General features: G+C 35.3%; 1 protein-coding gene and 1 long non-coding RNA gene across 2 annotated transcripts; one reads left to right on the forward strand and one right to left on the reverse strand.

Moving 5' to 3' along the window:
• The first annotated feature begins 8,266 nt into the window (after positions 1-8,266).
• LOC148208930 (uncharacterized) lies at positions 8,267-10,106 on the forward strand. The gene is made up of 2 exons (XR_015787379.1): positions 8,267-8,699; positions 9,653-10,106. It is a non-coding gene; the product is annotated as an uncharacterized LOC148208930 (long non-coding RNA).
• Positions 10,107-17,941: 7,835 nt separating this feature from the next.
• Positions 17,942-18,595, reverse strand: LOC148208931 (uncharacterized). The gene has a single exon (XM_088117376.1). It carries the CDS (start codon positions 18,593-18,595, stop codon positions 17,942-17,944), a length of 654 nt encoding a protein of 217 aa, XP_087973502.1.
• Positions 18,596-20,776: the final 2,181 nt, after the last annotated feature.

The raw sequence follows: 20,776 nt of genomic DNA on the forward strand, positions 1-20,776 counted from the left end.
TGAAAGTAGGACACATAATCCTTAATTGATTCGGAACTCTTTTATTTAATTTGTTTTCCTTTAAATAAGATCTTCCCAATTAGTTAGGAATTCATTATTATAGATAATTCCTTTTGAAAAGAGAATAAAATTAATCTCTATAAATAGAGAAGTCTTATTGGGAGATCCATAATCCAAATTCCAACGAAAAGCTCTCTTCTCCAAAATTCAAGTTCTCTCCCTCTACCATGAGTGGGAGGGCTTTAGTTCTTCCAACTCAATGGTGATTCAAGTCCGATTGTAAGCTTGGGAGGCTCAAGTTAGATAGAGATTTCTTCCTTTTCAAGTATTCTTTGTTTCTTGTTCTTATTATTTATGAACAGTTTATATTAATTAAATTGACGTCTTAATTTATATTAATTGTTCTACTGCTATCCATGAGTTTGTGATAATTGTCATGAATGATTGAAATACGAGCAATGGGTTGGCTTATGTGTGTGTATTTTTGGTTTAGTCATTCTCATTATCCTTAATGCTATTCTTTAATTAATATGGAACGTTATCGTGCCTAGTTGATTAATTAATAAGATTTAATTTTGATGCTTGATCTAAATTAATTAAATTAGGAGAATTAAAACTTACCACGACTGTTCCAAGTAAGTAGACTAAGTTCTTGAATCAAGAAACAAATTTTGTGTAAAGTCTATGATCAAGATTATAATTGGATTGAAAGTTCACTAAGATTGACTTTGTTTTCCTTTTAGTTTGTCTATTTAAATTTTAAAATTTAAATTCAAAACCCCCCATTTTTTTACTTTGAGAAATTAATTTCATTGGTTCCCTTGGGATTCGACCTGGTCTCACTACTTCTACAAGTTAAATTTAGTAAAATCGGTAATTATTTTGGAGCGCCTCGACAATCCTTACCATGCGGCGAGGAACCTTGTGACGTAGTCCCTTAAGCCCTCTCCCTCCTTCTGCCTTATCGTGAGCAGATACTGAGTCGGGTGTTGGGTCTTCTGTTGGGCCGCAAACTAGGCCACAAAGGCCTTTGCAGAGCTACTTCCAAGAGGAAATGGAGTGGGGCGTGAGCTGCCGGTACCATTTCCTCGCGGGTCCCTATAGAGTCACGGAGAACGCCCTACACTTCATCGCATCTGGGTAGGCATGGAAGTCCATCAATGACTCGTAGGTCTCCACGTGGTCCACTGGGTCGGCTGATCCGTCATATTTGTCGAAGCTCGTCGTCATCCGAGATGGGTTTGCCCTGAACCTTTCAAAGGTCGTTTCTGAGCTCTTTTCGGAGCTGCTTGAATTGCAGCAATAAGTCCCCATTGTTGACCGATTCAAACCTCGTCGAGGGGTCGGCTCTCTTAGAACGTTGTTGATCCAACTTGTTGCGGAGGTCCCGTTTGTTCAGCAAGGAGAGGCGAGCGCGCATGTCCTCCGACTCCCAAGGGCGACCGTTTCCCCCAGGACGATCTTTGATGGGTTGCATCCCAACGACCTTTCTTGGTCGGCTCCTGTAGCTTTTGCTTTCCCCCTTTAGGGGTCGCGTTGCACCTTAGGCTCAAGGAGCTTGGGGAGTGGCACACCGACCGTTTGCAGCGCCTCAGTCAGGGCTGCGACTTGAGCTCGCATGGCGTCCATTTCCTCTTGCGGGTCGAATGCCACCTCGACCTGAAGGAGAGACTTTGACCTTTGGGAGTCGGCCCGATTCTTCGGTTTTCGACCTGCTGGTGGTTTAGAAGCACTCGGCCGAGCTTTCGGATCCTTGGCTGGATCCTTGGAGCGTGATTGCTTGATGTTTGGGAACCTTCCATCATAACTAGCGTTTGAGCGATCTGTTGGATCTCGACTTATGACTGTCGTTTCCCACATACGGCGCCAACTGTTGATGCAAGATCGAGCCGATGTATGGAGGTCGGCCGGCTGCAGTTAGACGATTTTCTAAGGTACTTGCAAAGAGGTATCCACTCCGACGCCCAAGTCAGTATTCTAGCCGAGCTCTATAGGTAAGCATCAGACAAATTTTTCTTACCTGGGCTCATGGATGAATGGTGTATTTATAGCGGTAGATGTAGTAGATGTACGTCCCATCGGTGTATTTCACTACTCGGACAGGGGCCCATCGAGCAACTGTCGGTCCCTGGCAGTGACCTATCCGTCCCCTATTCTAGATGATGAGGCTTGGTGGTTTCCTTATTCGCTAAGGTTGTTGAGGCCGACCTGGCCTCGCTGCCTCCAGGTCAGCTTTGTGCGGTTAACCCCTAACATATAGTATCTAAATAAAAATTTCAAATAAATCTATATATTTAATATACCCGTTTCATCAATTAGATTTTACACAAAAAATCTTGAATTTTTTTAAAGTTTTATGACAAATTAATTTCTTTTATATTTTGGACAATATTTCATATTAGACAATCGTGATCATCATTGGGCCGACTCAAAGAAAAAAAGGCCCGAGTTGAGCCCAGACCCAACTCATACAGACCTCAAGTATTGTTTAGGTTAGTCCAACCACTAAACCTAAGCTCTTGATTCAACCTATGGGCTGAACTCAATGAGCCAAAGTTGAATTGAGCTTTAGATTGACCCATTAGATTAGGAGATAATGTCTTGGATAAACTATTTTGCAAACTTATTTTCACAAATGGTCCAATGTTTACAAATTTTACAGTCTTAGATTTCTTGATTTAAAACTTTTTTCAAATGTCAAATTTGCTCTTATTTATGACATTTATATTTATTATAATTTGTCTTTTATTTGAATGCAAAAGATTAATATTCCAAATTTGATTTTGTAAACATTAAATTATTGTGGGACCTAAATCAATCATTCTCATAATTCACTAATTTACTCCTTAATATATTCTACTAAAGAATGAAATTTATTACAAAATATTCAATTATTATCATAATCCCCAAATTTACTCCTTAATATATTCGACTAAATAATGAAATTTATTACAAATATGTTTTCATTTTATTACATTTTTGGTCAAATTTCAATAATATAACCATTATAACATACACTTATATATATATATATATATATATATATATATATATATATATATATATATATATATATAGATATAGATATAGATATAGATATAGATATATAAACTATATCTGACTACCTTTTCAGTTATATGGAAATATAAACTATATTCGGCTATAAACTTAAGCAACATACACTTAACAACGGTGGTATAAACTATAGGCATTATAACATACACTTATATGGAGATATAACCTATATCTAGCTATAAAGTACATACGACTATATCCCTCTACAATTAACAAACAAAGCAAATAACCTAGAAACCTTCCGGTCGGCGACTAGACAATGGTCGGGATAAACGGAGGGCTGGAATGATCGACGGGCGGCCGATGACAAAAAAGAAACCTCGGGATAAACGGACGGAAACAATGGATGGGCGGCCGAAGACGAAGGAGAAGCTAGACGGATTATTCCGCGATGAAGAAGAACAGAGACGGCTGCCGGAGACAAAGGAACGCGGACGGCGGCTGGAGACGAAGGAATGGACGGAAACAGAACGATAGAAGAAGAAGAAAAGTTGGAACAATGAGGTTTTCGAATTTTTTCAATAATGGAGGATTTTGGGGATTTGATATTTTTCACTTTTGGAAAGTCTAATTAGTCAAAATTTAAGAGATTTAAAATGTAACCTCCGAAGTAGCCAATTTTGGATTTTTAAAATTAATTAATATTGAGGTGAGATACAAAAGGATATATTAGTAAATTGAGTGATGGGTACCACCCTAAATGAGGTTGTTTTATGACAAAAGTGTAATTTTTATACAATTAATTATAGTCTCTAAATATCCTATCAATGTACTAATCCCTTAGATTGGGTTTGAATTAGCCCATATAATAATTTACTTTTTAAATAGTTTTTCAAACAAAGTTGTTAAGTTTTAGAATTTATATTTTATATTTTATTCTTTTGTATTTTTATATTTTTAAAAAGTTGTCAATAAATTTTGTTACATAATATTCTCACAACTTAATTTACTTTATTTTTAAAGAAATAAATTGTATTACTATATTAATATAAAAAATATTTAGAGGAACGAGAATGAACAAAAATAGCCTAAATACTAATTAATTATATATTAATAATTAACACACACATATATAGAAAATATATAATAATATTTGATCGATCAGGCCTTTAGGCCGACCCAAGGGTCGATCCAAATATGGCCTAGGGCTAGCTCAATTTAAAAAACAAAGATTCATATTCAATCCAATTTATGGATGGGCTGGGCTAGACCAGGACAATCAAACGTTGACCTTGGGCTGGGTTTGGATCGAGCATGGGCTGAGCTTAGGTCGATTTTTGGACTTCGAGACCGATGATGAGACTGAACAAAAGGTGCGAGATCTAGAATTTTATAGCTTGCAAATTCAATTCAATTTATTTTCTTGCAATTACATAAAATTAAAATTGTTTTCTATTTTTTTTTTTTAAATATCAGTTTCATATGTACTTCATATTAAAAGAAAAAATATAAAAAAATTTAAACAGTTAGTAAATTAATAAGTGTTATGAATTGTACTAAAAAAAAGTTAAATAATTAAATATTATAAACATTATTAAAATAGATGGCCTATCTTAAGTATAATGAAAAAAATGTGTCTTAATGCCGTAGTACTATGTGTTTAATTTTCTATTTGATTAGTGTTCCCAAGTATCAAATTGGCCTATGTCCCAAATGCCTAATTCTCAAATGTTGCATGTGTCATACTTGTACCTATTATTAGTGTTCAATTGTAACACCTCATGGTTGTTCAAATTGTCTATCAATAGTGGCAATTCATGGTTTATTTAGAGATGTTGAAAATTGTAGGAAATTAATGATAAATTTGAAAGGATTTTGAGAGTGAAAAAAATTGGTGTGAAGGAAATCAAAATTCCAATTTTATATTTTCTCTAATTTTGTACTTTATTCCTACTCTTGTGGTGCCTCATTTTGCTCCTATATTTCACAATATGTTATACGCACGAGCCTATTTTTCTATAGTTTTCCTTTTATTTTTCATGCTTAGTATATATTAAATTTCTAATATACATACATTTTCTCTGTCATAGTGTTACCATGACAAATCTTACCAAATTAGAGTTTACTGCCTTTGACGTCAATGACAATAATTATTTGTCATGGGTACTTGATGCTGAGGTTCATCTCGATGCCATGAACCAGTGAGAAACTATTAAAGAAGGAAATATGACTACTAGTCAAGAAAAGGCGAAAGTTGTGATTTGCCGTCATCACCATCTCCACGAAGGATTGAACATTGAATATCTAACAATAAAAGATCCATGTGTTTTATGGAAGAATTTGAAGGAGAGATATGATCATAAAAAAAAACAGTTATTCTTCCTAAAACTCGCTATGAATGGATGCACTTGAGACTCTAATATTTCAAATCAGTGAGTGATTACAATTCCACAATATTTAAAATCAGTTCGAATTGTCATTAGGTGGAGAGAAAGTTACTGATGCGAATATGCTAGGAGAAGATATTTTCTACCTTTCATGTCTCAAATATGCTCATATAACAACAATATCAAGAGAAATATTTTAAAACGTATTATGAGTTCATATCATGTCTTCTCGTTGCAGAGAAAAATAATGAGCCATTGATGAAAAATCATGAATCTTGACCAACAAGAGCAACACCATCCCCTAAAATGAATGTTGTAAAATTTAATAATCATGGTCGAGGTCAAAATTGTGGTCGATGACGTGACCGCAGTAGAAGAAGAAATAATTATTCTTTTTGTGGTGGTTGTTATAATCATCCAAATTTCAAAAGAACCACACGAAATAATGATCATAAAAAAAGCTCCACATTATTAGAATTTTAGAAATGTTGAACATAAATGCTTTCGATGCAGAATGATTGGGCATGGGCACGTATCTAGGCATTGGGCACGTATCTGTTGTACGTCAAAACACTTGGTGGATCTCTATTAGGCTTCCCTAAAAGAAAGGGGAAAAATGTGGAAGAAAATCTTGCATATCAAGATGGTGATATATCTGACCCTACCAACATGACAAATTTGAATGTGACAGATTTTTTTTGAATCTCTTGAAGGACAAGTCAGCACAATTTATGGAATTGTCAGTGCTTCATTTGATTTTGAGAATATCCAGAATTAATGTTGATTTGTTTAGCATCTATCTTTGTTTTTTTAGCTAAGGTCTACCTTTTGTATTCAAAGTGTTTTTTTTCTTCTCTTCCTTCTTCTTATTGTACTTATTTTTGTTTAAATGAAGAAACATGGATAATTTTCATATATTGGATGACTCGAAAATGAACAATGAAGATCTATGTCTGGCAGATAGTGCAACAACGCATGCAAAATGGTAACCAAATTGGAGGGTCTAAAGCCCATCAATGAAATACATCACTTCATAAATTTTGTTGAATCTCTCGACGGTATTCCCTTACCCAATTCGCTCTAAGATCAACATAAAAAAACTTCTCCTTTGTGTTTTTTGCAATTTTGATCAATTCACATTGTCCAACAAGAATTACAAAAAATTTCAAAACCTTTACTCATATGAGAGACACTCAGATATCAAAGAGTATCAAAGAGTTCATAGGTAGCTTGTAGTAACTTTGTACAAAAAGTAACTCAAAATTCAACATATTGGCAAGACAAATATTTCATGTTCTAACCTTAAATATATCTTCCATATTCCTAAAATTGCTAAACAAAAAATATCATGAGTGTATCTAGACTTACGACACATAACCAAGTTTTTGTTGAGTTTCATTCCACTTCTTGTTTGGTGAAGATCTTGTTTGGTGAAGAACAAGCAAACATGGACAATCCTATTGTGAGGAAAACTTAATAATGAACTGTACCAAATGGAGCGTGCCTAAAAACCGTTTCAGTAGTCTCAAGAACACTTCCCCCATTACAGATCTTGTTGAGTCTAATTTTGGTTCCCCCTTAGGGGCTGTTTGTTTCATGAGAATCCAACATTCCCGTGAGACGGGCATTTGGATTCCCACGTTTATTTTGCGGTAATATAAGATATCTAGGTATCTCGAGATGCTCATACAGAACACATTTGAGTCAATTTGGATGCTTTTTTGAAACATGAATTTTCGACATTCCCATGTCGAGGGCATCTCATCTTTACATTTTTGTCATTTGTTTGTTTTTCATTTATTTATTTTCATCAATTTTCTATATCTTTATTTTTAATGTTATGATTTAAATATATATTAATGTACTCATTGACTAATAAACAACTTTATGCAATTAAATATATTTATATATTAATTTACATATAAAATAAACTTCAATTAAATTATATAATATCTCAATTTATTTTTCATATTAAGAAGGAATTATTATTAATAACATTTATTATCTTAAATATATAATCTTAAAGCAACGTTTTTTTAACAACCAACATACATGTGATTGAAAAAAATATATAATTTGATAATTTGATAAATAAATTTCACCTCATATAACATTAATTATATAGTTGTCTTTGAAAATAATATTAAAGTTAAAATAAAATTTATATTTAATATTGATAACTTTTTTTAAGTCCTATATTAATATGAAATCTACATAATGACATAAAAAATTAATATTACAAAATTAATATAAAAAATATTAAATTAATAAAAACAAATTTATTATATAAATATAGTATATTAAATTAATATATAAATTATATGAATATATTAGTAAGGGCAATTTTGGAACATTACATAAATTTACAATATTCCGAAGAATAAATCCTCTAAAACCAACGTGGTTATCCAAATATTTTTGGATATCTTTGTAAATTTTCCTACAAAACAAACATGGCTATCTGAAGATATCAGACATCTAAAATTTCGAGCATGTAAAACATGTGAAAATGTCGGGCATGTAAAAATCTGTAAATGCTAGACATCTACATTCCCAAAAAACAAATGATCTCTTATATCTTTCTTTCTTCAAAAAGTGAGTCAGTCAAGGATGTAAGGCACAAAAAGACCTGGTCATCCAAAAAAAAAATAATAATAAAAAAAGTCAAAAGTCAAAAACCAAATTTTGTGATTTGAAATTTTCTTTCAATAATGAAAGTGACTTCTGTGATGCTTGACGGTTGGACAAATCTCACGAATTCCCATTTCATTTGTCTCAATCTCATACTACCAAATTACTTGAACTTATTTTTAGAGACCTAAGGGTCCAGCACCAGTCTTATCCTCATTTGGTCATCGCTTTTATATTAGCTTCATCGATGATTTTACTCGGTTCACCCACATTTATCCCCTCAAACCAAAATCTGATGCTCTAAAAGTCTTGTTTTTATTTAAAAATCAAGCTGAAAAACTATCTTGATCACAAGATAAAATTCTCCAAGCCTGTTGGGACGGTGAGTTTCAATCACTTATTCCCGTTCTTGAAAAAATTTGCATTCTCTTTCAACGTCATGTCCTTACACTAGTGAAACAAGATAAGTGCTATAGGCATCATAAGGGCAAATGAAAATTTTCAATGTTTAGGAATTTCCCTTTACCCATCCTATACACCAACCCGCTCAGGTACTAGTCCTCCCTACTTTTACACCATTAGAATCAATCATACCACTTCCTCCAGCTGGTACAGCACATTATCAAGGGACCTCTGCATCAGATTTTTCTACAACTACAATCCCAAGTAAGCTTCCTGTACCTTCCACCTTTTTTAATAATCAAGTATTGAGGAAGGGATGACTCAACACTTTAAACATCAACTACGTATATCATTTTACCTTGTTGTTTGGAGTGTCATCTTGAGCTGATTTATTCTTGACTTATTGGTCGATCCATAGAGCTCTTCTAAGGCTTTCCAAACCTCCCTTGATGTTTTGATGCTGATTACCTCAGAGGCTATAGTTGGAGTCATGGATCCATAGAGCCAGCCTAGGAGTGCTTGATCAATTGGCACACATGCTTCATACTCTTAATTGATTGAGTTGGTGACACTTTCATCTACACTTGTCGTCGAAATAAATTCTAATGGGCAAACTTTTGTTCCTATAATATCACCATCAAGTCTCTGGCCTCTTAGTACAATAGTTATCATATTTTTCCATAACAAAAAGTTGTTTTCATCTAGCTTCATGGACAAGATTGAGTTGATGGGAGAAGCATGAGTGCTTAGCACAATAGGAGCAGTGGTGATTTGGGTGTTGGTTGTATTGGTGGAGCTCTCTGACGCCATTGCTTGGTTTGAGAAGAAAATGAGAAAGAAAGAGTTGGGGAATTGGCCAAAGTTGGCTTTGACACCAAGTTTGATTTTAGCAAAGATCGGAAAATTGAAATCGAGCCAAAAATGGAAATTTTTGGTATTAATATTTTTTATATTTTATACAGAGCTCAGTACCTTTATTTGTAGGTGGCTGGCTGATAACTCTCCAAAAGAGAGTTATTTGTGCAAGAATTCCATATAAAATAGCTAAGAATAGCCTCACTAACACCCAGTCTACACTGATTTTGTGCAAAGAATGTTATAAATTCAATATCCTTCTTATTTTTGCTAATAATACAAAAAGTTATGAAGAATAAGCCTAATTTTGAATGTTTTGATGCATTATTATTGATGCTACAACATCATAATAAAAAATGCAGAAATGACAGAGCTTACAGTGACCAAGTTTTACCTGAGAATTTACTGCAGAAAAATGCAGATTCACCTTAAATTGAGCTGGGGTCCGTTTTATCCATTTTGGTTACCCTAAAATTAAGGAGGGGTATAAAAGCTTGCATTCAAAGTTACCTTCCTTCATTTTTAATCAAATCCTAGAGATAAAAAAACAAGAGAGAAGGGAAGACACTTGGAGAGGAACCCGAAGAAGACAACAAAAAGGGAGTTGATACAGTGAAGGGCTACTGTTTTTCTTCCTTTTCTTATTCTTTTGTACTCTTAAGTGCACGAGTTTTGTATTTTCTCCTTCCCTCTTCTTGTATGACTTTGCGTAGCTAAGTTTATTTTAAGGGGGAGGATGTTGTGAACTTGTTCTTAGGCTGTAAACTTTGCTTTGGCTTTGTTGATGATATATATACTAGTTGAAGTTGTTTTTAACTTTTGATTTTCAATATGCTTGACCAACATATTGGAATACCTCCTTATTAGCTCTTCGAAAATTGTAATAAGGAGTGTTTGACTTCAACTCGTGCTAGATCTACTTAAGTTTAGAGTGTAGGTACTTAGTAATATGGCTCACCGAGTAAGGTTATAAACTGTGCTGTTATGCTGTCATGCTTGCTCTAAAACGTAATAGCAAAAAATCTGGAAAATCTGGGAAGATTCTATGTCTGTTTGGCCAGTATATTACATCGTTAATGTTGTAACATTGTTTACGTGAGCCCAGAAAAAGTCACATAAAATCTTCCCCCTTACCCTTGTTACATTAGTAGTTAACCCCCATTAAGCTCATTTTACTCTATAACCAAACTGATTTTACTTGTTCTCTTTACTTGTTTTCTGAATTAGTGAATGCTTTTTGCATTATTTCATTTTAGTTTCATAGGCCACCTTATTAAACATATTTTAGTTGACTTGTTTGTTTTCTTAAGTAAAATATTGAAGTGTTTAATTATCAATTCTTGTGGATACGATCTTTTTATCACTTGCTACAACGATTGTGTACACTTGCACATAAGGGTTCTAAACCGTACAACACTGACACTAAAAAATAAAAAGAAAAATATTGCAAATACAAGGAAAATTGCTGATACATGGAAAGTAATTTAAGAGTAATTAAAAATGAATAAAACTCTGTAAGGTTTGTACTGCTAGTAGACAATCAATAGCCAGCTGTAATGGCTAAAGACACAAGTTGGAGTAGATGAGTAAAATGGCATACGTGGCTGATTTTTAAAGTGTTGGAGAGGCGAATGTCGGTCTTTCACCTAGTTTATAAACAAAAATGTGATCCTTTTTAGTCAATGTGTCCTCACATTAGTGAACAAAATGGAAAGGTTGAACGCAAACATCTAACACATAGTTGAAATGAGTCTCACTCTTTTATCCCAAGTATCTATGCACGTTAAGTTTTGATGGGAAGCTTTTGAAACCTTTGTCTACATCATAAACTGACTACCCACTCCAGTTTTACAGCATACATCTCCTTATGAAAAAGTCTTCAAACAACCATCGATTATGTCTTCCTTAAAGTATTTGGATGTGCCTCTTACCCCCATTTACGATCATAACAACATTGTAATTTGAGTTTTCGATCCACCAAGTCTGTCTTCATTAGTATCGATGAACAAACACAAAGGCTATAAGTGTCTTAGCCCCACAAGTCGCATCTACATCTCTAGACATGTTGTTTTCAATGAACAAGAATTTCCCTTCTCTAATGGTTTCCCAAATTCCAATAGTACCTCAACCTCTCTCTAATGGTTTCCCAAATTCCAATAGTAACTCAACCTCAAATGACATAGTCTGTTGGACCCTCAATTCTCCCTCCCCTTCCTCTCCAACAAACATCTTAGCAATATACCTCCAGTCCATAGCAATTGCCAGATGCTACACATCCATCTCCAGTCCATCTTGCTTCAGATTCATCCCAACTCAAACTCCAAGTCAGTCCACTCCCTCTTTGACTAATGTTCTTTCTTCTCTATACTCTCCAAACCATATGTCCACTTTTACAGAACATGCCCATTCTTCCCCACTATTTTACCTACTGATCCAACCATTTTACCTCCACAAACTAATGAAACATTAACTTCCCCTCTTATCTCCAACTTCACCACACCACCTTGTCCATCTTCACCATTACCTCTTGTCATTAATAATCATCCTATGAGAACTCGTGCAAAGAGTGAATCACTAAATCTAAAACCTATCTATCCATCATACCTTCTCCAAATATACCTTCCTATATCGAACCTCGAACAGTTAAGGAGGCTTTAGCATCGCAAGCTTGGAAATCAGTCATGTTGGAGGAATCTAATGCTCTAATCAAGAGTGGTACATGGACTTTAGTGTCACCCTCTTCAACTTACAGCCTAGTTGGGAACAAGTGGGTTTTTAGAGTTAAAACTAATCCAGGTGAATCCATCTCAAAGTATAAAGTACGTCTCGTTGCAAAAGGATTTCATCAACGACCCAACATTGACTTTATAGAGACTTTTAACCCAATCGTCAAGCCCGCTACTATTCAAATATTCTTACTGTGGTTATAGCCAATAATTGGAAAATAAGAAAAATTGACATCAACAATGTCTTCCTAAATGGTGATCTCCAAAAGGATGTTTACAATGCACAACCAGCTGGTTTTGTTGATTCTTCACGACCTCATTATGTTTGTAAACTTCGCAAATCCCTATATGAACTACGACAAGTTCTTGGAGATTGATCCAACAAGCTACGAGATACATTTATGTCATGGAATTTTATCAACTAAAGTGTGGACTCCTCATCGTTTTATCTATTTATGGGCAATTTTAAGAGTATTTGTTCTTGTGTATGTTAATGATATCGTTATCACTGGAAACAACACAGATTTGATTGCTGACTTCATCCAAAATCTTCACAACACCTTTGCCCTTAAGGATTTGGGTTCCCTCAATTTTTTTTCTTGGAATTGAAGTGCATGGAAACACGAATGGGCTCTATCTCACTCAAAAAAAGTACATAACTACTCTTCTTCACAACAAATCTCAGCATGAAAAACCCTTCTACAATCCTATTCTTTACCGCAGTGCTATTGGAGGGCTTCCAAGGCCGGATCTATGTTGGGCGGGACTTCTCAATATATAGAATAAGTATAAACAAATATCTTTTAGAACATTAAATTTATAGGTGGCTCAGTGGTAAGTTCATGCTCTAGCCCCCTCTCATACGCGCCTCTACCTATATTCGAATCCGGCCACGAGCTTTTTTTATTTTTTTTTTCTTATTCAATTTGCTGCAAGTGCATGCGAGCTCCCTGTCTGTGTTCGAACCAGCCTTAGGGCATTTTATTTACTTTTACCATGATTTGTGATTTTTATTAACTTTACATCATATATTAATAATTTGACTATTCTAGGTTATTTTAAATATAATTGTTGGTAAAATTTTGGACTAGTCACGTTTCAATTACTTTTATACATATCTTTGTTATCATTCTTATTTTATGTTATATCTTTTTATTTTATTTTTATTAATGTTTTTGTAAATTTAATTCGGAATCTAAATGAGAGATACTATAAAAGAATATTAATTGGGTCATCGTCAAGAAAGTTAATAGTAGTTTTGATATATACAATTGTTGATTATAATTTTAAAATTTAAGACTAAATTCGTAGAACATATTACAAAAATGATCTTGCCAGCCTCAAAATCATATTTTTATAAATTCTTGAAATTGCTTACTTGAAATGAGTATGAAGCCCCCCTCAACAAAATTTCTGGATCCGCCACTGAGGGTTTCAATACCTTACACACACACACGACATGACATTTCCTTCATTGTCAATCGCCTAAGTTAGTTTATGCAAGCACCAACTACTACTCATTGGAAGGCTATAAAATGAGTTTTTATGTACTCAAAGGGTACACACGATCAAGGATACATCTAACACCTTCTCATGATCTATCTTTAATAGCTTATACAAATGCAGATTGGGCTTGCTGTTCAGATGATAGAAAATCAACAAGTGCATATTGTGTGTACCTAAGTTCGTTGGTGTCGCGGTCTTCAAAGAAACAGTTTGTCACTGCTCGATCCAATATAGAGTCAAAGTACAGATCACTTGCGCATGATGCATCTGAAATCACATGGATAAATTCACTTCAATATGAAATTCTACACTCTCCATCTCGAACCCCAATTATCTGGTGTGATACTATAAGCACAATTTCGTTGGCTTCCAATCCTGTATTCCATTCAACGACGAAGCACATTGAATTAGATAATCATTTTATCTGTGATGAAGTCTTGAAGAAGGAGATAGATGTCCGACATGTATCGTCTCAAGACCAGATCGTCGATGCCTTTACCAATGCAGTTTCACCCTCTATTTTCTTCCACCTGAAGTACAAACTCTGTGTTCAATCCTCTCCCACACGTTTGAGGAGGGATATTGAGGAAGATGATGACTCGGCACTTTAAAATCAACCACGTATGTCATTTTACCCATCTACTCCAAGTTGTGCCTTTTAGCCATTACCGCCAGCTATTGATTGTCCACTGACAGTACATACCTTATAGAGTTTTATTCCCTTTTAATTATTCTTAAATTACTTTGCTTGTATCAACAAATTTCCTTGTATTTACAAAATTTTCCTTTTGATTTCTTACTACTAGCCACTTACAAATAAAGATTCCAAGCTCTGCACAAAATATCAAAAATATCAATACAGAAAATTGCCCTTCTTGACTCAATTCCAATTTTATGAACTTTCCTAAAATAAAACTTCAATTATCACCCAATTCCTCACCAATCCTTTCATCCCCACCATGTCCATTAATGAACTTATTTTCTCACAACTATATAATGAGCTTCTCTCCCCAGCCACTTCCCTTAACATACCTACTCTTTTGCCAATTCCCCCACGACAGTCATCACCTCCCATTCTAATTACAAATAACCATCAAATGTAAACTCAAGGAAAAAGTGACATTTTTAAACCAAAGTTATTTCTCTCCTCCACCACCCCACAATCCATACCCTCCCTTGTTGGACCCAAAATAGTGAAAGAAGCTATAAGTTCAGAGCATTGGAAATCTACCATGCTTGAAGAATATACGACCTTGATGAAAAATGACATGTGGTCCTTGGTGCCTTATTTGTCTAATTACAGTCTTGTTGGCAACAAGTGGGTTTTTCGAATGAAAACTAATTCGGATGGCTTTCTTGCCAAGTATAAGATTTGGTTGGTTGCAAAAGGATTTCATCAATATCCTAGTGTTGACTTTGATGAAACATTTAGTCTAATCATTAAACCTTCCACAGTTAGAGTTATTTTCATCTTGTTATCTCTACCAATTGGGAGCTTTGCTAGATCGACATCGATAATGCCTTCCTAAATGGTAATCTACAAGAAGAAGTATATTTGCCTCAACCTGATGGTTTATTGACTCCACTCGGACTGAATTTGTATGTAAATTACACAAATCATTATACAGTCTCAAGCAATCTCCTAAAGAATCGTTCAGTAAGCTGTGTGCGATCCTCTTATCTTGGAATCTCAACAACTCTGAGGCAGATTCTTCTCTATTTTTCTTCTTCCAAGGAGCGCATGTCATTCTAGTATTAATCTACGTGGATGACATAATTGTTACAAGTAACAATGACATTCTTATTCAAAAGTTTATTCAACAACTAGCAAAAACCTTTGCTCTAAAAGATCTTAGGCACCTAAATTATTTTTTAGGCATTGATACAGAGATTAGAGTGGACTATATCTAACCTAACTGAAATACATTTTGGCCTTCTTTAACTGACTTGGATTTTATTCTCTTAAGTCAATAACTACTCTAACCATTCATGGGAAATATATCACTGCATCTGAAGGTCAACTTCTAGAAAATCCTACTATTTATCGAAGTGCCATTGGTTGCCTACAATATCTCACTTATACTCAGACCAAATATTGCATTTATTATTAATCACTTAAGTCAATACATTCAAGCTCCTACCATTGCCCATTGGCAGGCAATCAAGCATGTTCTATGCTATTTGAAAGGTACTGCCTCGGCTTCATATGGTTCCTTTTCACTTAGACATAGCGTCTCATTCCGATTGGGACTGGGCATGTTGCCTTGATGACAAAAAGTCTACAACAGCTTATTATGTTTACTTAGAAAATTTGTTGGTGTCGTGGTCCTCAAAGAAACAACATGTAACTGTTCACTCAAGTATCGAATCTAAATATCAATCTCTTGCTCACACTTCCTCTAAAATTTCTTTGTTATACTCTTTGCTCTCTAAAATTTATCTATTGCCCAGCTCTATTCCTATCATCTGGTGTGACAACATGAGTGCAATCTCTCTTGTTTCCAACCCCATATTTCATAGTCCCACTAAGCATATTGAACTTGATGTTCATTTCATTCGGGACAAACTCCTTAAGAAAGAAATCGAAGTTTGATATGTACCTTCTCAAGATCAAATTGTCGATTCACTCACTAAAGCAGTTACTCTATTTGCCTTCTTCACCTTCAAGACCAAACTCTATGTGCAGCAAGCTCCCACTGGTTTGAGGGGGGATTTTGAGAATGAAGAACAGATGGATAACATCATTCCTCTTATTGTGTAATGTCAAGTAAATGTGTGTCTAGTGATATGTAATGTTACAATTTTACCCTTATTTCCATTATAATTGCTGTCTATATCATTCACTATGAAATTTTGTATATAAAGAAAATATTGCTCATCAATTTTATGAGCTGACAAAAGTCATTGCACAAATTTATGCAAATTATTCTCCTTTTTGTTTCCTTTCTAATCTACATGCACATTAAGAACTAAGAAGAATACCGGGTTTAGAGCAATTATTAGAACTTTGAGAGCAAATTGATTCTTGCTTGTTTAATTCACTAAAGGAAGGTCTGTATATATTAACGCAATGTACAATTATAAAATATGTAACAAACTCTAACAATAAGTAACAAATTCTAATAATATACTAACAAACTCTAACAAAGTAACAAACCCTAACAAAGTAACAAACTCTAATATTCCCCCTCAAGATGGGGAAACAATATTCAAACACCCATCTTGGAAAGAAAATGAGAAAAAGAAGAATGAAGTAAAGGTTTGGTGAAGATATCGGCCAGCTGTGAATCAGACCGAATAGGCAAAAGTTTAATGAGCCCATCGACAATCTTATCTCTGATAAAATGACAATCAAGCTCGATGTGCTTCGTACATTCATGAAACAAAGGATTCGAAGCAATATGGATGGTAGCATGATTATCGCAAAAAATGATAGTAGGAGGTTGAAACGGAATCTGCAAGTCCTTCAAAAGTTGAGTAAGCCTAATAATCTCACTAGTAGTGACAGCCAGAGTACGATGCTCTGCCTCAGTAGAGGAACGAGAAACAGTACTAGCCTTCCAAGAAACAAGAGAATCCCCAAGGAACACACAAAAACCAGTAGTTGACTTGCGAGAATCCAAACAGGAAGCCCAATCTGCATCAGAGAATACTCGTATCTGGAAAAAAAGAAGGGCAAGATAGCAAAATCCCTTGATCAGGACAACCCTTCAAGTAACAAAGAAGGTGATGGACAACATCAAGGTGAGACTGGCGTGGCTGAGTAACAAACTGGCTAAGCTTGTGAACAGTAAATGTAATATCCGACCGGGAAACAGTAAGATATAAAAGCTGACCAATCAATCGGCGATACACAGTAGGATCATCTAAGAGAGAACCATCAGAAGCAAGAAACTTGAGATTAGGATCCATAGGCAAAGTTGAAGGTTTACATGGCAAAAATCATGTATCCTCAAGAAGTTAAAGAGTGTAATGTCGCTGAGAAAGAATGATACCACTGCCCGAACGAGCTAACTCAAGGCCTAAAAAGTATCTCAAAGGACCTAAATCTTTGAGTTTGAAAGCAACATGTAAATGACTCTTCAAATTATCGATTAAGTCAACAAAAGCACAATTGATGATAATATCGTCTACATGAACAAGGAGAGCAATAAATGTGGCACCAGAACCTCGTACAAATAGAGAATAATCAAATTTAGTCTGGTGAAAACCAAGAAGCAACAGAGCATGGGAAAATTTATTAAACCATTGTCTAAATGCTTGTTTAAGGCCATAAATTGATTTGTGTAATTTACAAACCAATCGCTTCCCCTGAGGTGCTACCACACTATGCTTATAACCCAACGGTAAATCCATATAAACCTCTTCAAATAGAACACCATGCAAAAATGCATTATTTACATCGAGTTGGATTAAGGGCTAGTTATGAGAAATAGCAAGAGTGAGTAAAATTTTGACAGCAACTAACTTGGCCACTGGGGAAAAAGTTTCCATATAGTCAAGACCTTCTTGCTGAGAATAACCCTTAACTATTAACCTTGCTTTGTAGAGCTCAATGGATCCATCAGGGTTGTGCTTGACTTTGTAAACCCATTTACAGTCGATAGAATGATGAACGAGATGCAATGGCACCACTGACCAAGTATTATTAGACTCCATGGCAAGTAACTCGGCATTCATGGCATCACGCCAGTGAGAGTATGGGACTGCCTGGTGAGAAATATGCACAGGAACATTAGTAGGTGGATAAGAAATATGTACAGAATCACCATGGGCCAAAACAGATGCATTAGGAGAGGACGCGACCAAAATTTCCTCAGGTGAAGTAGTTACATCAGTGAGGGAAAAATAATCTTGACCAACGGGTAGTGATTCTTTACTCAAATCAACTTCTGCCACCATGTGCTTAGTTGGAAAATCAAAAGATGTTGGAAGAATAACAGCAAGAAAAGGATCAACATTAATACCATCATGAGGAATAGTATGAAACGGAAAAATATTCTCATGAAATACAACGTCCCGAGAAACAAAAATCCGACCACGTGCAAAATCATACAAATGATAACCTTTCATGCCTTGAGGATAACCCAAAAAAAATAGAGGCAATAGCACGAGGATTGAATTTAGAACGTTGAGCAATCAAGGTAGAAGAAAAACAGAGGCATCCAAAAACCCGTAAGGATGAATAATCAGCAATGCAACCATGTAATCAATCAAAGGGAGTCTTCCAATGCAACAAAGGAACTGAAGTACGATTAATCAAAAAACAAGCAGTGAGAACACGTTCACCCCAAAATTTAATAGGCACCCGAGATTGGAAAAACACGGATCGACCAACATTTAACAAATGTTGATTCTTTCTTTCAACAACAGAATTCTGTTCAGGGCGAGCAACACAAGAGTATTGATGCAAAACTCCCTTAGTGTTGAAAATATCAGTGAAAGCCAATTTAGGAGCATTGTCAAAACGAAACTGCTTAATGGTCTTTGCAAACTGAGTTTCAACAAGAGCAAAAATACGTGGAACTAATATCAATGCATCAGACTTCTGTCGCGTTAAGAAAACCAAGTGTATCTAGAAAACTCATCCACGATCGTAAGAAAATAACCAAACCGACGTGTGTAGGAGATTGATAAGGTCCCCAAATATCACAATGAACAAGATCAAAAGGATGATTTGCAACAGAATTATGAGAAACAAATGACAACTTCTTTTGTTTAGCCAATGGACAAACTAAACAGGGATTATTAACCATATCAGCCTTACGATAAAAGGGCAAAATAGTCTGTAAGGCAGATAAATGTCTCTCAGAGGGGTGGCCTAGCCTAACATGCCAATTAGTAACAGAGGACAGACAAACAACATTGCAAACATTATGGGAAGCAACAGGGGATGAACGAGTCATGTCAAGAATGTAGAGACCATGCCAGAGATTACCCTCACCAATCGTCTTCAAAGAGGACTTGTCCTGAATAAGACAAGAATTAGAAACAAAGGTAACCATAAGCAAAGACTCTTTGGTTAAAGTGCTGACGGATAACAAATTGAATCGAAAGCTTGGCACAAATAATACATCATGAATAACCAAGGTGGAAGTTAATTGAATATCCCAAATAAATTCCATTGTAAGACAAGATTGATCTAGCAATGTCACAGAAAATTCAGAAACATCCTTCAAAAAAAGAAAGCATTCTCGAACAGATATGGGCAGAGGCCCAAAGTCAATTACCCAAGTTCCAACAGGAATGGAAGGAGGGAAGAGGCAAATACCTACTGCATGTGAAGAGCCAGGGTTCAAATCAGGACCAATTTTAGCTTTGGACAGGTGAAGTCTATAGCAGACTTAATAGGCCTGGCACAGACAGGCCAAAGAATCAGGAATAGCTGAAGAAATAGACAAAGACTTGGAAGAAGTATAGATCGTTTTGGAAGGAGGCAATGAGGAGAAATTGCGACCGCCGGTAGTTCGATAGCCAGGTGGATACCCATGAAGTTTGTAACAACGATCCACTGTGTGGCCATGAAGTCCACAATGAGTGCAGAGACGTTCTTTCTTCTTTCCTTGAGAGTTGGAAGAAGAAGAACGTGAAGCAAAAGAATGCGCCATAAGTGCAGCTGAAGAAATCAGAGGCTGCGGCGAGGAACTCTCAGGGAAAAAGTTTCTCAACTGATACCATATTAGAACTCTGAGAGCAAATTGATTCTTGCTTGTTTAATTAAAGGAAGGTCTGTATATATAGACCCAATGTACAACTATAGAATACGTAACAAACTCTAACAATAAGTAACAAATTCTAATAATATACTAACAAATCTAACAAAGTAACAAACTCTAACAAACATAAGTAACAAACTCTAATAGAAATTAACGCACTAACCACAAGCTTCACAAATACACGTGTAGAATCTCCTTTGAGGAAAAAAAAAAAACACTCCCTCAAAGAGGATTAACAAAGCAAAAGAATGTCATCTTCAAAACAAAAGGTGAGATATGATTAGAGTATTTGTAGCTACTTGACAACCAAATTTAAGCTATCTTTCTTGCATGGCAGAAATAAATATGGTGACAATGGTTCCCCCTGTCTCACCCTTTCTGAGGAGAAATAAAACCTTTTCGCTTTCCCATTCAATATCACTGAGAATGTCACTGACTGCAATCAGCCTCACGAGCGCGGGTTTGCAATTGATGTCGTTTACTGAAGTAATACAATCAATAACCAGCTTTTTAAATAAATCCACTCATTGGATCACAA

Source organism: Momordica charantia, assembly GCF_013281855.1.
Source record: "Momordica charantia cultivar OHB3-1 chromosome 9 unlocalized genomic scaffold, Mcharantia_2.0 BLBB01000009.1, whole genome shotgun sequence".
Lineage (NCBI taxonomy): Eukaryota > Viridiplantae > Streptophyta > Magnoliopsida > Cucurbitales > Cucurbitaceae > Momordica > Momordica charantia.